The sequence below is a fragment of the Camelus ferus genome, chromosome 3 (assembly GCF_009834535.1).
Source record: "Camelus ferus isolate YT-003-E chromosome 3, BCGSAC_Cfer_1.0, whole genome shotgun sequence".
In the NCBI taxonomy this organism is placed as follows: domain Eukaryota; kingdom Metazoa; phylum Chordata; class Mammalia; order Artiodactyla; family Camelidae; genus Camelus; species Camelus ferus.
The window spans coordinates 70,102,315-70,120,180 of NC_045698.1; the positions used below are offsets into that span (position 1 = coordinate 70,102,315).

A 17,866-nucleotide genomic window follows, 5' to 3' on the forward strand; every position below is an offset into this window, starting at 1 on the left:
GTAAATTCATTTGTAAAAGAAACACAGGCAGGATTTGAAGAAGCCATTCTGTGGAGAAATGCATGTGCCCAATAAAATAATTATAATAATATAAATAATCTTGCTTATTATACTGGTAAAGTGTCTTTTTTATTTTATTCATTTTTCAAATGGTAATAAAGAATGCAGATGAGAATACAGTGTGACAGGATTTCAATTTACTGGTAGGATTATAAATTAATGTAACTCTTTGAAAAGTAATTTGGCAAGAGATATTGAAATCTTCACACATTTTTTGTAAATTTTTCTTATGCTTTGATCTTAATTCTACTTGTAAGAATCTATCCCAAGGGAGTAATTAGACATTGAGGAAAAGATTGGCCTATAGTAATATTCACACTGGCATTATTTATAGTAGCAAAAACTGAAGTAATGATTATGTTAATTTATTTATTTGTGGGTTTTGGGGGGAGGGGTGATTAGGTTTGTTTGTTTATTTCATGAAGGTACTGGGGATTGAACCCAGGACCTCATGCATGCCAGGCATGTACTCTACCACTGAGCTGTACCTTTCTCCTGATTATTTTAAGTGCAAACACAAATATATGCTAAATTTTGATATATTGCTCTCGTTGCACTTTGTGATTAAAGCAACATAGATTAATCTCCTATTCTTAATGTTTATATTAAAACATTTTATAAACTACTGTAATAAAAAAGTCAGTTAATTATTATCTGTCTATAAATTAATAATGGCTTGCAGGGTAAAGCACATATAACTACTAATGAGCCCCAGGTTGAATGAATCATCAAATTCTTCAGTGCTTATAGTGCTTATTTCTTAATGAAATTGTTTCTGGAACCCAACACAGATCTAAGGACATGATAAAGAGAAGGTGAAAATTAAGTATATTTTCCGCTCTCCCACCTTTAACGATTACCAGGGGAAAAGGGATTGGAAGGGATAAATTTGGGTGTTGGAGATTTGCAAATATTAGCCACTATATATAAAAGTAGATTTAAAAAATTTCTTCTGTATAGCACAGGGGACTATGTTCAATCTTGTAATAACCTTTAATGCAAAAAAATATGAAAACGAATATATGTATGTTCCCCTATGTGTGACTGGGACATTGTGCTATACACCAGAAATTGACACATTGTAACTGACTATACTTCAATAAAAAAAAAAATTAAGTATAAAAACTCAGACCTTTCCTATGTCTGAGAAAATACTTTGTTCTGGGACATACAGACTTGACAACTCCCAACTTAAAAAGCTGCTCTTGGCTACATTCTGTTGTATATTTCACTCATAAACTTAAGTTATAATAAATATTTAGCTCTATCCTCTCATGTCTTCCTAAAAATTACATGAATCACTGATTGCTAATTATAAAAGCATGCATATCTTCTTCACTTCAGCTAACTTTACCTTTTATGTGACAGCACTGCAGGAGGCTCTTAATATCTGAATCTTGTCATCAAGGAGATCTTAATGTAACATAATGTAACATACCTAGCACAATTAAATACCATGGGTAAATACCATTGCTCTTAGACCATTGCTCTCTCTTTTCTGTGAGAGCAGAAAAGGGAGAGAAGCAGTACTTCCTTTCAGAAAACTGAGAAAGAGCCTTCTTTCTAGAGTATGGAAGAGGTTTTGAAATTTTCATAAGACTTTAACAGGTAGAGCAAAGAGTATTCCTAACAGAAGCAACAGTCTACAAAGATAGTATTTTTAAGGAACAAAATAATTTGCCTAAGGGCCATATTTCAGTGCAGAAGGGATACAAAGAAAAATTCTTGAAATACATCTGTTTAAAAGAAACACACTTGACATTTGCTTTATTCATTCACATGTATTTTAGACAGCCGAAGAGAAGAACCATCTTTACTTTTGGTTCTTAAGTGGGGAGGAGAACTAACCCCTGCAGGCAGGGTCCAGGCTGAAGAACTTGGAAGAGCTTTCCGGTGTATGTATCCTGGAGGTCAAGGTAAATCTTGAAGTTTCTTTAAATTGGTTAAAGTCATACACTATGGTTTCAAATCCTCATTTATTTTGCGATGTTATTAAATATTTATAGAAATACAGTGAGATAAAAATATAGCTTAAGTGATTTGAGGATTTATTTTCAGGAGATTATGCAGGATTTCCTGGTTGTGGTTTACTTAGATTACATAGTACCTACCGACATGACCTCAAAATATATGCTTCTGATGAAGGACGAGTCCAGATGACTGCAGCTGCTTTTGCAAAGGTATAATGTTTTTTAGAATTACTAGAATTTTCATCTAATAATGTATTTTAAAAGGTTTTTAGTAGGCAGTACTTTAAAATTCTAAATTTGCAACTTCCAACTAAAGCCCTGAAATGGCAATGTCAAGTTGTATTATTAATAAATTTATTTAGCTTATACCTTATGAAGTTCAGCATGTAACAAAATAATTATTATGATACTGCCTCTTATTTTACATACTAATTCTTAAATTTGTGTTGGCTTTATTTAATGTGTCTAGGGGCTACTGGCTCTAGAAGGAGAGCTTACACCCATTCTTGTTCAGATGGTAAAAAGTGCGAACATGAATGGTCTTTTGGATAGTGATAGTGACTCTTTGAGCAGTTGTCAGCAACGTGTGAAAGCAAGACTTCATGAAATACTTCAGAAGGACAGAGATTTTACTGCTGAAGATTATGAAAAGGTGGGTCTTAGCGAACCCTTACATTGTGAAATATTATGTGTACACACCCAAAGTACATAAAACATAAACTTAGAGCTTACCGTATTATAAAGCATATACTCATGTAATCATTATACAGGTAGAGAAGCAGAACATTGGAACAACTCTGGCCTCTTCCCTGTTGCAGCCCCTCCTCTTCCTGCTAGAAATAACCACTATTCTAACTCTTTATAGTCTTACATCCAGAATACTATTTGGGTAGATATGCATCTGTAACTACCATAGTCTCAGTTTCAACAATTTTTTATACTTCATATGATAGAATGTTTTCTTTTATGTCTGGCTGTTTTTCCTCAATATTATGTTTGTGAAATTCACCCTTTTTTTTAGAATTTCCATAGTTAATTAATAATCATTTCTGTGTAGTATTGTTTTCAGAGGTTGGCAAACTTTTTCTGTAAAAGAACAGGTAGTAAATATTTAAGGCTTTACAGGCCACAAATGGTCACTTGTTGTGTATTTTTTTAACCACTTTAAAAAAATGTAAAAACCATTCTTAGCTCATGGGCTGTTATTACAGGTCATGTTTGGCCTGCAGGCCATGTTTGTTGATCCATACTCTATTTTATGAATATACTAGAATTTATATATGCTTTCGAACACATACTTTCGAGCTGTTGGGATTAATACTGCCGTAAATATACTTATATAGCCTCCTAGTGCATGTGAGTATATGTTTCTTTTCAGTATATTCTAAGAGTGGAAGTGTTGTGACCCACAGTATGCTTGTATTTCACTATTAACAGATGATGTCAAACTATTTTCCAAAGTCACTGAGGCAATTTATACTCACACTGGACGTCCATGAGAATTGTCACTGCTCTTGGACATAGTCTCTGTTCTTGGTATTCTCAGACTGATCAATTTTGGCTATTCTGAAGATGAATATTTAGTAATACATCATTGTGGCCTTAATGTTCATTGACCAGTTTAGAAATCTTCTTTCATAAGGCCTTCTCTTCAAGTCTTGTCCTTTATTCCTGCTAGTTGCCTGTATTTTTTTTTTTTATTGAGTGGTAAAATTTCTTTGTGTATTTGTATGAGCTCTTATATATGTTTTAAATACTACCTATCTATTCTAAGCCTTAATGATTTCCTTTAGTAAGCAGAAATTCTTATTTTTCATGAATTCCAAGTTTATCTTTTCCTTTATTATCAATGAATTTTAATCTAGTTTTTATAATACCTTTTTCTAACCAAGGGTCATAAGATATTCTTATATGTGATCTTCTGTAAGCTTTACAGTTTTTCCCTTCATATTTGTCTGCTGTCCAGCTTAAAATTGACTTTTGTGTGTACTATTAGGTAAGGATGTCAAAATTGGTATTTCCCCCCCAACCATATGTACATCCAGATACCTCAGGACCACATGCTGAAAAGACCATCCTTTCCCACTACTTTGTAGTACCAGCTTTATCATATGTGTGTAGTCTGTCTCTAGAATGTATTCTTCTGTTGACCCTTGTCTCGTTGAATAAGATCTCCCAAATCCTACATGGTTCCCTCTTCAGTTTTTCTTGGCTTCTCTTGTATTTCCACATAAATATCATAATAAGCTGGCCAAAAAATCCTGTTAGTATCTTGATTTAGACTGTAATAGCTCTGTAGTTTGTGAAAACATTTCATCTTTTAAAAAATGTTTGTGCAGTTGTAAATGGTACCTCTAAGAATGTTATTCTCTGTTGCTAATGTACAAATAGTTTTTTAATATTGGCTTTATATGCATCAACCTTATTGAACTCATTTATTAGTTTATCAGTTTATCTGTAGATTTTATCTTCTCATCATATCCACAGGTTTTTTTCTTCCTTTCCAATCCTTACATTTTTTTTCTTTTTCTTGCATTACTTCAATAGCCCCTTCAAAGCAATATTAAATAGAAGTGGCTTCTCTTGTTTTTGTTCATGTTCTCAAAGAGACAGCTTTTTAACACTTTCGCATTAAGCATGATGCTTGCTGTAGTTTTTATTTATGGCCACCGTTTTTCAAAATAAGGAAATTTCATTCTGTTCCTATTTTGCTAAGAGTTTTTATCATGACAGGTTCTTAAATTTTACATTTTCTTTTCATCTGTTATATCATATGGTTTATGGGAGATATGAGACTACCTTGGTTCCTAGAATAAACTCATTTAAAAAAATATGTATATATATCTGGTTTTGGTTTACTGATATTTTTGGTTGGGAATTTTATGTCTATGTTCATGAGTCAAATTGACTTTTAAATTCTTGTTATCTTTGTCTGCTTTCAATACCAGGATTATACTGGTCTCATAAAATTAGTTAGGGAGTCCTGTTTGGGAGGTATAAGTTGTGCATGTATGTTTCATTAGATGTTTCGTAAAATTTAGTGGTAAATCCTGTGGTAAATCCTATGGGTATTTTCTTTATGGGAAAGCTGGTAATTATGGCTTCCAGAGTAATTTAGTAGTTTCCATTTATTATGTCTTGTGTTTATATTAAGTTACATTCTTTTAGAAGTTTGTTTATACTTTCGTCTTCAAGTTCTTTGTAATGTCTGCAGGATCAGTAGAGATACTCTTTTTTTGTTTCATAACATAGTTTCCATCTTTTTTTTTCTTGATCAGTTTTGTCATGGTTGATCAGCTTTCTTAGTCCTTTGAAAGAACCCTCTTTCAGATTTTTTGGTTCACTGAATTATGCACCTGCTTTCCATTTTATTAATTTTTATTTAATATTTTATTCCTTCTACTTCTATAGTTTCGTTTTACTCTTTTTCTGTTTCTTAAAACTAATGTCACTAGATGGATGCTTATCAACTCATGAATGTTCCATCTTTTCTAAAATACACACACTAGACCACAAATTTCCCTTTATACACTGTTTTAAGTGTATTCATAAATTGGGGTTTATGCAAGTTGGGACATTTTCTAATTTCTGTTGTGATTTCTTTGATCATAGGTTATTTAGAAGTGTACTTTTAAAATTTCTAAATCTATGCATCTTTAAGTTATATTTCCTTGTCTTCATAGTCTCTTAATCCTTGCTTTATGTGTTTTGATGTCATGCTGTTAGATGCATCCAAATTAAGAATTTGCGTATTTCAGTCGATATTTTTTTGCCTCAAAATTTGCTTTTTCTAGGATTAATTAACTACTACAGATGTTTTTTCTTTTACTTGGTGTCTGCATAGTATCTCTTTTAGCTCTTTCAGTCTTTCTGAAACTATATTTTTAGATGTGTCTCTTAAAATCTGCATTTAGTTGGGATTTTTGAATTTATTATGAGAATCTTTGTTTAGACAATTATTTATCTTATAAATTACTCATAAATTTAGTGTATGAATCTATTATCCCTTTAAGTGCTTTATATTTGTATTGCCTATTTTTATTTTTCTCTCCTTTCTTGCTTCATTGGAATTGGTACTTTTTATTTATTTCCCTGATGGTTTGAAAATTGTATTTGACTTTACTGTTTGTTTTGTTGTTACCCCAGAGATAATAAGCTTTTGTGATGTCTCAAAGTTGAATGTTGACATCATGCTTTTACTCTCTTCCTGGACATTGCAAGGACTCCAGAGCTAGAGTGCTTTTCAAACTTTAATTTGCATAAGAGTCATCTGGAGTCTTACTAAAAATGCAAATTCCAATTAATCACTATTTTGAATCCTAAATGCAGAGAGTTTACCAGAGTTCCACCTTTAGGAACCCTGGACTTCACTTTTGTCACCTTAGTCTTAAAGGATATTACAGCTCTTTTCGGCTTTTTTGCTATCTGTTCAGGATCAGCAAATATCTCCAATGCAAAAGCAGCCTTAAATGCCAGAATCACTCTCTGGATCTATGACCTATAAGTTTTGCTTCCATAATTCTTTACTGTCTTCTCTCTCAAATACCTTTAAGCAAAAGTATAGGAGTTCTTTGCCCAGGATTTTTGCTAATCTTCATTGATTAGATTGGCCCAAACTACCTAGTTCACCATAATAAGAAGTGAAATTCCACTTTATGTTTTTTATGTTATAGAAACTTATTTAGTGGGGTTAAATTACTTGCCAAGCGAAGTGTCAGCGTTGAAATTTGAAACTATATTGTCATTAATGGCTTTTGTTGACTTGAGGAAAATCTCATCACAAAGGTATTAACATGATGGTTTAAGAGCACCAGCTCTTCAGCCAGACTACCAGCTTTTTTATCCCACTCTTTACATATTAGTGGTTTGATCATGGGCAATGGAGTTTAAGTACCTCATCTGGAAAAAGATGATAATAATAGTCTCAGGTTTATTACATGTAGGTATATGTCAAATGGTTAAACCACATTTGCACATACTGAGTCAGCAAAATGTCATTGTAAGTTAGAGTACTTCTGCTAGATTTTCTCTGTGGATAATCTAATGTTAGCTAAGGTTTAGTATATTTTTAACATGAAATTCTGAGATTTTTACTTCCTCTTTGATCTTATTACTAAATTTTGGGGGTCATCTTAATTTGGGATTTGGGATTATTCTCCAGCTACTGGAAGATTTTATATACTGTTCTCATGGACAATTGGGAATAACTAGATGTAAAATACTTTACTCATTGTAGCTTACTCCATCTGGAAGCATTTCTCTTATCAAATCAATGCATTTAATTAAAAATCCTGTGAAGACCTGTGACAAAGTTTATTCCTTGATACAAAGTTTGACTTCTCAAATCAGACATCGAATGGAAGATCCCAAATCATCAGGTAAATATTATATTTCTCTTAGATCAGAAAACAAATAAAAATCACTATCCAATTGCTATAAACATTTTTAAATAAGATGCACCAATCATAAGAAATGAAGCCTCTCATACTACATCTAGGTGTGTAATATGAGTTAATATATATCCAACAAAAGAATAATAGCTAAGTGATACTTGCTTTTATCCATGATAGCATGAAAGAGATAATAAAACATTTTTATTTGATTGATTGTGTAGCATTGCCATATAGTTAAGCAGCAAATAGGCAGCATAAGAAGCAGCAGCACACAGCAGGGAAGGTGCTACATGCTCTGGCTCTGAGACTACCTTGGTTAGTAACTTGGTTAATAACTGATATATGTAATACATGGAGAGGGCTTTTGTAAACCCAGTTCCTAACCCACGTGTTTATACCTTTATTCAAGTCTACTAACTGTGTGGTTGCTAATAGTTTATTACCTATGATGACATTTCCTAGCTTGTTAAACAATTTTGCCTTCTGACATTTAAAAAAGTTTCTAATTATGAACTTTTTAATATATATTCTTTACCTGATTTTTAAGTTTAATGTAATAAAAATGTTGTGTTGTTTTAGATATTCAGCTTTATCACAGTGAAACGTTAGAACTCATGCTACGTAGATGGTCCAAGTTGGAGAAAGACTTTAAAACAAAGAATGGAAGATATGACATTAGTAAAATCCCTGACATATATGACTGTATAAAATACGATGTCCAGCATAATGGTTCCTTGAAATTAGAAAACACAATGGAACTATATAGGCTTTCGAAGGCATTAGCAGATATTGTTATCCCTCAGGTAGGTAATTCCTATGAATCAATTCTCTTGTACTGTTATATAAATACTTTTAAAATGTTTGTCAGTGGACAAAAGATGGTTGATTTTCATGTCACAGTAAACCTATAACATTAAAAAGAAACATAAGTAATTATGAACTTATATTTTAAGTCTCTGGTTATATTAAATCATTCTTGATTTTTTTTATAGTTTGTAGTGACTTTTTAAAATTGAAGAATTGATACTCCTTGAAGAATAATAATATATTAAAAACAAATAAGACAACTTAAAACAGGATGGAATAAATCACTTTAAGTATTTATTGGGCACCTGTTGTGCATCTGCCAGCTGTATGCTGTGGAAGTGTATGCAGAGTGAGAGAAAAAGGTAGTTGTGGCCCTATATAAATTTTACAGGTCTACTTTATGTGAAAGTATTTTGAAAGTACTATTTAGAGGTCAAAATGTTTAGTGTTTATTTGTAGGGGTGGTGGAGGTGGCTGAGTCTTCATTATAGGAAATAAAAATAAAGGTATAACCAATATTCAAATAACTGAAATACAATTAAACAGAGAATCAGATTGATAATAAAGAGGTAAGTGACAAGTTGAGATAAGGAATGTGTTAGAAAAAAATAATTTCAGATTCGTTTGAGGACCTTTTTGCAACTCAATTACTTGAAGATTATTTGGATATTATAAAGGGGAGATCGGAATAGATCAGACATTCCAACTGTGAACCAGAGTTAAAAAGCAGGAAAAGTGAAACCTGGTTGATCCTTCAACTGTAGGTTTGAACTGTGTGAATCTGCTTATGTGGAGTTTTTCAGTAGTATTACAGTACTGCCTGATCTGCAGTTATTGAATCTGCTATGGATGCAAAACCACAGAGAAATTATACTCAGATTTTCAGTGGCATGGAGGATTGGTGCGCCTAACCTCCACATTGTTTAAGGGTCAACTATACATGAGAAGTACAAAGATTGTGTATAAAAGTAGCCTCACTTAAAAGATACTCATATATAGAAAACAGTAGGGAGGTTTCTTAGTAACTTAAAATAGAGCTACCATATGATCCAGCAATCCCATTCCCATAGATCTGCAAAAGATGAAAACTCTAATTTGAAAAAATACATAGGCCCTAGTGTTCATAGCAGCACTATTTACAATAGCCAAGACGTGGAAACAACCCAAGTGCCCAACAACAGGTGATTGGTTTAAAAAGATGTGGTGTATGCGCTCATGTGGGTGCGTGCGTGCGCGCGCGCGCACACACACACACACACACACACACACAGTGGAATATTACTCAGCCATAAGAAAGAACAAAATATAGGATGGACTTAAAGAACATCATACTAAGTGAAGGTAGAAAAAGACAAATATCATAGCATTTACATATGAAATCTAAAAATAATGCCAATGAATCTATATGAAAAACAGAAACAGAATCACAGACATAGAAAACAAATTTAACGTTACCAATGGGGAAAGAGAAATTAGGAGTAAGGGATTAAGAGATACAAGCTACTATGCATAAAATAGATAAGCAACAAGGATTTACCATATAGCACAGGAAACTATATTCAGTGTCTTATAATAACCTATGGTAGAGACTAATCTGAAAATACATATAACTGAATCACTTTGCTATACACCTGAAACTAACACATTATAAATCAACTGTATTTTGGTAAAAATACTCATAAATAAAAATGGTTAAAATAATATCAGTGTCCCTTTCCTAATGCATTGTCTAGGAAAAATGAGAGACTTTGAAAATTCAGACTGCCCAATGTACTTAAAATTATTTGTGAAATACATGTTAAATTTTAGCTTATTCTTTCAATGTGAAAGAGCTACTATTTGATCAGTATATACAAGGTCAATCATTTTAAGTATGCTGTATAAATAGTGATAGAGATATGATTTGCAGACGAATTTTTTTTTTAAAGAGAGGATAAAAATACTTCATACTTCAAAAACATATCTTTGGGCTTCATTTTAAGAAATATTGATTTAGAAAACAAGGACTTATTCTCTGAAAACTTTTCATTTACCAAATAGAAGTTTTATTCTACAAACGAGAAATTTTATTTTGCACGGTAAAAAGTCTTATTTTTATAACAGGTAAGATATTTTAAGGTTAACGTCAAAATAAACATACTAAATTGTGCAGAGCTCAGTTTTAGCTACGTGATATTGGGTAGATGATTGTAGAACTGATTTGATTATATCTCATTTAGTAAAGTTACTAAATCAGTATCCATCTTTGTTATGAAATTCAAGATAGAGAATTCTTTTAAATTTTACTTACTAATAAATCTGAGGAGAATGGTTACTGTTAATTCCAGTAAGCATTATGATTAGTTTGCATTGGAAGCATAAATAAGACCGTGATTTTTTTTTATTGTTAATTGGATTTCTTTGAAATTAGTCCAAGCTTAGTGCATTCTGGGTGTACTTATTCTTACAATGAAGATTATTTTAAAGTATACTTTTAATAGGTAAGCTGTAAATATGGGACCCTCTGAAATATGTATTGTAGCTATATTCATTTTTCATTGTAGGATTTCATTATACCTAAATGTTTCACCTACTTAATGGCTAAATAAATACACTAATGATTTATTAGCATAATCATGTCTGTGCCGTTACATGGCTTATTTAACCTCCTGCCTCTTCTTTCTCAGTTATGTATACTAAACATTCTGTGTTTCTAAGAATTGGGCTTAAAGGAATACTTACGTGTTAATGAGTCTTAGGTGATGATTTTTCCTTCTAACATTGTAGATTGATTTTAGGTACATTACTTATATAGCTAAAGAAATTTCTCACCATCTCCTTGTAACTTAAATATTTATAATGTTTTTTAAGCATTGTAATTAGAAGAAATACTGATGATTAGAATGGTTAGGAAATGGTTTGAGACATTTGTAGTGTTAAAGTTCTTTCTCATGCTCAGCTGTTCTCAATCTCTATTATAGTATAGTAATTGTCATGATGCAATTAGGTTAGATTTTCTCAACAGTCTGACTATTTTAAGACATCTCTGAAAGTATTTATCTTGGACAAATTATTTATCTTTGAAATCTTAGGACTCTTTGGGCAACATTATGCCCAAACTTCCAGTAATCAGTCTTGTTTTTGTTAAATTCATAATTAAATTTTGATAATTTTATAACTTTAAAAGCAGAGGTCTTTTTATATACTTTCCTGGAGTTCTGAGATTATAAATTGAGGAGAGGACAACTTAGGATTTATCTCCCCAACTTTTCGGTTTGATATTCCTTATTGTGGCAGAAACTTGGGATTTCTTTTTTAATGGACTTTTGAATTCAGTTCAGTAAATATTTTGTTTTGTTACTCACATCTACATAAATCCAAAATCATGGACAGGATGCAAGCATTTTCAGTCACTGAACAAATAACTAAAATTGCAAAAATACTTATTGTAATGAAACTGATTTATAATGGAAAAAATGAGAAATTTGTATATTTACTTCACAAAGACTATTTCAAGGTTAGAGACTTGATGACTTAGTCAAATGTACTATTTTGACTAATTTAGGTTAAGAGTGTCACTATCTGTACAAGAAAAATGTATATGTGTTCTGATATATTTCAGTGTTGCTGAGCCTCTTAAAAATCCATTTCCACTCCTACATGGCATTAATTAATTCTTGTATCTGTGCTGTGTGAATTACATAATTCTAATCATGTCTAAGCTTTACTATGATAAGCATAATTTATTACGTTTAGTTACTTTAACAGTTAAACTAATTTTACTTATGGTAGGTATTTTTGCTGTCATATAATCAACTTTTCAGTTTTTAATCAGTCTCAGTCCTCAGAAAATAGAGGCCCTGGTTTAAAGTAGATACTTAAGAATAGTCACAGTGGGATGTGAAGTCAGCATCACGGGCAGTGTGACATGCTCACGTTGTCTCTCCCCTTCAGTCTACAACCAGTAAGACATACATAACTCAACAAAAATGCCTCTGCTTACCATACCAGGATGCTAGAAATCTCCATACATCTGTATACCTAAAAGTGGATGGACTGGAACACATAGAGGAAGTGGAACTAGGAGAACGTAGAGGCTGTACCTTTGATCAGAGACTTCCAGTCAGGGTTGGCTGAGCCTGCGGCCTCAGAGAACCCAGCTGCTTCAGGGGCAGTGGCACATAGGATTCCAGCCTCTCATCTGCAGTAGCATCCATGGCCAGAAGGAACTGGCATTGGTGGCAGTGGGGCCTATGACACCATCCTTCCAGCCATGTAGGTACCTGTAGCCCTTGCCACACCATCCCCCACCCTACCCCACCCCTGCCAACAATTGCCCACAATGACAGTACTCATGAGCCCTACAACTCTGGACATGGCAGAGATACCTGTAACACCGGCTCCCTCCACCCACCCTACTTCTCCCCCTGCAGTGACAGAGCCTGAAACCTAGGAGACCCTGGACACAAAGGAGGCACCAGCTATCCCAGTGCCCTAGGCAGTGACACCAGCAACACTGGCGGCAACAAGGCACCAATGACCCTGGAGGCACAATAATGACAATGAGGACATCTGGTGACAACTCTAGATTTGGTGGAGTGTCAAAAGTATCAGTTCTCAAACATGACCAGAGGTAACTCATGTAAGAAAACCCAAAGCTATGCTGTGGTGCCACCGACTGGAACACAAAGAAAGACCTCTAAATACTGACCTGTTGAATTGTCAGAACCAAATTTAGAAAAAAAAAAGAAAAACTTTACCTAAAGAAGAAAACTTCACTTCTTCAAATGTGCCAGCAGAGGAACAACTCATTGGGCACCATAAAGAACCCCAGTAACACAGTATCACCCCCCCCCCCAGAAAAGTGACAGTTCTCTGGAAACCAAACTTAAAGTCATACAGTATTACAGTCTAAACAGTAGAGAATTCAAAATAGTGATCATTTAACAAAAAATTAGCTTAGATGAAGAAATCCAGTGAGCTTCAAGAAAACTCGCCTAAATATATAAAGCAATGACTAACAGATTTAACATGAGAAACTGACAGCAATGTATTAACAGTAGGGGGCTTTAACACCCCACTTACATCAACATCATTCAAACAAAGTCCATGAGGTAACAACAGCCTTAAATGAAACATTAGACCAGATGGACTTGAGACATTTATATAGAACATTCTATCCAAAAAGCTGCAGGATATGCATTCTTCTCAAATGTACACAAAACATTCTCAAGGACAGACCGTATGTTGGAACAAAAAACAATTCTCAATAAATTTAAGAATATTTAACTCATATCAGGGAGGGGCTTCAAGGTGGTGGAATAGAAGGATGTGGAGCTCACCTCTTACCACAGATACATCAAAAATACATCTATATGTGGAATAGTTTTCACAGAGTACCTAGTGAACTCTGGAGAAGATCTTATGCTAGCTTGGTTACAAAAGGAGTCTCCGTGGAAAGAATTGGGACAGGACCTGCACCCCAGGGAAGGAGCGGTGAAAGAGGAAAAGTTCCCCCAACTTGAGAAGCCCCTTCACCAGCAAGGAGACCAGCTGAGACAAAAGGAGCTTCAGGGGCTTGGAACACAGCACAGCAGCTGCTCCAAAACAGGCAGAACCGAGAGAAACTGGTGCCGAGGATCCAAGACACCTCTCTGGTCTCCCCAGGCTGAGATGTGAGCCTGCTGATGTGTGCAGGGGCTGGACACTGAGGCTCAGGCTTCAGAGGACAAACTCAGGGAGAGGACTGGGGTTGGTGGCACAGGGACGGCCTGGAGAATCTGGAGTTGTCTGTGGGCTGAGCCTGGGACTGTGTGCGAGAGAGCCCAGGTCGTCTGCCATAGAGTCCACCATTGTTGGCATATGTGTGTGCCCGAGGGGAGGGGTTGGACTATACTGTAGTTTATACAGAAGTTGAAATATAATGTATGCATGAAACTTACAATGTTAAAAACTGTTACCTCAGTAAGTTAAATAGTAAAATAGTCTCAATGATGCGATGGTAGATAAGAACATCTAAAGAAAAAATTTGGTATTAAGATTCTCTTAATTGAGATGGCAGACATTTATAGAAGTTTGAAGATCATTTCTTTGGTTATTTGTAGATTATGAAATGCAGAAGATTCTTTATAATAGCATTTTCAGTATAAAGTCCAATGACATTCATTAAATATCACCACTGAATAAACTTTCAAATACCTTCACCTGTTATTTTAATCAGTTCTTCTTATGGCAGAAGTATTACAATTATATGAGAACTTGGATATCTAACAATTATTTAGTCCTAGTTGGTTGTGGCAACTTGCTTTTTCAGCTATACAAAATACGTCACTGTGTTGAAGGGAAAGATTTCTTTATTATGAAAATAATATATCTTTGTTGTAAAATTAGAAAATATAAATACAGCCCCCCCAAATCACTATGGCATTACCAACTAGAGCAAAACATTTCACTGTTGTGAAAAACTCTAAAAGACCTTTCCCTTTAAAGTCATGGATATATAATTTTTTTCATAAATTCACATCTGTAACAAATGTATCTGAAAAACTAGAACCAGGAAAAGCATAGTATTTTACAACTTGATTTTTTTTTCTTGGCATCAAAAACTTTCCAAATCAGTAAAGCTAAATATACTTCATTATCCCTAAGGGCTGAACAGTATGATGTAATAATAACAACTATTTAACCAGTTTCTCGTATTTGGAAATCTGGATTCTTCTAATTTCTTTCCTTCTCCTTATACATATGTCTTTACATGCACTCAAGACTATTTCTGTAGCTCCAGAACTCTTACTAGTTTTCTTCCAGCCCAGCAATGTATGAGAGTGCCTGTTTCCTCACATCTTGCTAATAACAACAACAAAATTTCCTCTGATGATTTTTAATTTCAGCATTTTTCTTTTGTTTACACATACATACACAATTACATGCACATTTCTTTTTTTCATACCCAAATCACAGTCATCTATGTTGGTGAGATGGTTAAACCAACTAAGCCATAGTATTTAAGGTAAATGACCCAAGAGGTTCCATTTTCATATAATACATCAACCTTTTCTTTCTTAGGCAGTTTTGAGATTCCTTATCCATACTAACGTTTTGCCATCTGGGAAGTACCTGGTAGCAGGAAGTAGCCTTTAAATTCAAGTATCCTAGAATGAATTGGAGAGAAAGAGTGTGCCATTTCTTCCCTCCTTCTCTCTTCCTTCTTACCCTCTGATCTCCCCTTGACCCCACTTTCTGCCCTCTTCCTCTTTTACCCTCTCTTCCCATCTGCACACACATCATAGATTTTTCTCTTCTTAAATCAAGTCATTTTCTAAATTACCCCTTTGAAGTGCAATTTTTGTTTCAATTAACTATGTTTTTTAACACTTCAGATTGTAATTCCTCATAAATTTAATTAACTCATAATGGTTATAGAGCCCATTAAATTTGATAATTTTGTTGCATTTTTGTCTAACTCCTAGTTAAAACTTTAAAAGTATTGGCCAAAGGCTTTTAAATAATTTGTTAGCCTTTTTTAATCTTTGACATTCAAACAGACAGAAATTTCATATTTTCAATTTATTTTCTTTCCATATGTTTATTGACTATTTGTTCTGTGCCTTAGTATTTGTGTCCTTAACCTATCTTTCTTTTACGGTTTTATCTACATTTAAAACCTGATTGAGTTGAGCTACTGTTCATAAAGATTACATTTATCTGTGTGTCCTCTTTTTAGAAATCACTTGCTTTTTCAGTTCCACCATAAAAATCCTTCTAATTACACTTAATAGTTTGGGGAATAGTATACATAAAGTTGCAGAAATGTAAACTAGGAATTTTATAACATTCAAAAAAGTCTTAGTAAAAATATTGGTCTCTCACTGAAATTCTTAAATTTGACATAGCATTTGTTGAAGCTCTTTATCATTATTATACCTTTTTTCTAATATTGTGTATTTTCTGCTCAGGAGTATGGTATAACTAAAGCTGAAAAACTGGAGATTGCCAAAGGCTACTGTACTCCTCTAGTTAGAAAAATTCGCTCAGACCTTCAGAGGACCCAAGATGATGACACTGTAAATAAACTCCATCCTGTGTAAGAGACTGCACTGGTATTTAAATCTCTAGGCATATGTTTTTGCATACTTCAAATCTAAATTGCTGATTAATGTTCCTATGACTGTATCAGAAGTATATCAGTTGGCACACTGTGGAAATAAAGATTACCTAGGTAATCCTAATAGTTAATTTCCAACCAAAGTTCCTTTTGGCTCCAAACTGGGGAGAAAAACTGAGGTGAACAGGGAAAGAAGGTCTGTATCCTCATTCACATGTGATCATCAGTGATCATCCCCATTCAACAGCATTAACATCTGTGAGCTTCTTAAGGGCTATGACCTCTTCCATTGCTAACAAAGGAGCTTAATATTAATTATTCTTAGAGTAATTTCAGAGGTCCCAGTTAGTTCCAGTTATCTTCATACTAGAAGGATGTCTAAGGTAATGCCTCCGTTGTGATCGGAAGACTGATAGATTTATGTGTTTACTTATTTTCTTTTACTTCTAGTAAGATTAAATTCCATTTTACAAAATAATTTCAATACTTACTCAGTTTTAACTGTATGGTTATGTTTTGACATTGTCTGCTCCTAATTTTAGATATTCCAGAGGTGTCCTGTCTCCTGAACGTCATGTTCGTACCAGATTGTATTTCACCAGTGAAAGTCATGTACATTCTTTACTGTCTATTCTTCGCTATGGTGCCTTATGCAATGTAAGTAGAATAAGTTATATCAATCAGCTTAACAAATATGTTTTATTGAATTTGTAATCAAATCACTAACACCGTTTTTTGCTGTGTTATTTTTAATAATTCGTCATTTACCATTATTGGTCAAGGGCCTGCTATATATCAAGTAACTGCTAGATGTTGTAGATAATGACATGTTCTCTTCCCTTTGGAGAAGATCCATTTAAGCAAACAGTAATATAAAATATTTTAGGTGATGTTACAGGCTGGTGGCAGTGAGATAAAGAAAAGCTGCATTATTTAGGGGTTAGAATCGACAGACAGGACATGGTGTTTGGTTGGACAGTGTGACTCTTATTTACTGTTATGTAATAAATCAGACCAAAGCTGAATGGCTCAAAATAACCACAGTCATTTTATTTTTCTCTGTCATGGTTTAAGGGGTTGACCATAATCATTTAGGCAGTTTTGCATTGGATCTTTCATGAGGATGCAGACAGTGACTGAGACTCATATCATCTCAAAGCTTTCTTCTCTTGTCTGATGCTTGATGCTGGCTGTCAGCTAGAACCTCTGCTGGGGTTGTTGACCAGAATACCTACAATGAACTCTTCATGTGACCTGCTTCCTTTTCCCAAGAGAACAGGGAGCAAGTGCAAAGCATTTGTATGACTTAATTTAAGAAATTACTTAGTACCACTTTAGCTGAGTTTTTTGGTTGAGACAGTCACAGAGCTTTATCCGGGTTCAAGGGAAGGGGAAATAGACCTATATTACTAGATTAGTGGAGTATTGCAGTCATATTGTAAGAGGGGTATTTTGGACTGGGTATATTTTGGTGGCCACCTTTGGAAAACAGAGTTTATCACAGTATGTCTGTTGGCCATACATGCACATTTCTCCCATGTGGAAAATTCACT

General features: G+C 33.9%; 1 protein-coding gene across 15 annotated transcripts in view; it reads left to right on the forward strand.

Moving 5' to 3' along the window:
- PPIP5K2 (diphosphoinositol pentakisphosphate kinase 2) overlaps positions 1 to 17,866 on the forward strand; it is a 70,093-nt gene that overhangs the window by 25,215 nt on the left and 27,012 nt on the right. For 11 of the 15 annotated variants that reach the window (XM_032476442.1, XM_032476444.1, XM_032476445.1 and 8 more), the window contains exons 15-21: positions 1,851 to 1,976; positions 2,119 to 2,240; positions 2,500 to 2,682; positions 7,267 to 7,408; positions 8,003 to 8,226; positions 16,165 to 16,292; positions 16,856 to 16,970. In XM_032476442.1, the coding sequence (XP_032332333.1) occupies positions 1,851 to 1,976; positions 2,119 to 2,240; positions 2,500 to 2,682; positions 7,267 to 7,408; positions 8,003 to 8,226; positions 16,165 to 16,292; positions 16,856 to 16,970 (1,040 nt within the window). The remainder of the gene's footprint in view (positions 1 to 1,850; positions 1,977 to 2,118; positions 2,241 to 2,499; positions 2,683 to 7,266; positions 7,409 to 8,002; positions 8,227 to 16,164; positions 16,293 to 16,855; positions 16,971 to 17,866) is intronic. The other 4 variants (XM_032476443.1, XM_032476446.1, XM_032476450.1 and 1 more) reach the window with 1 other exon arrangement.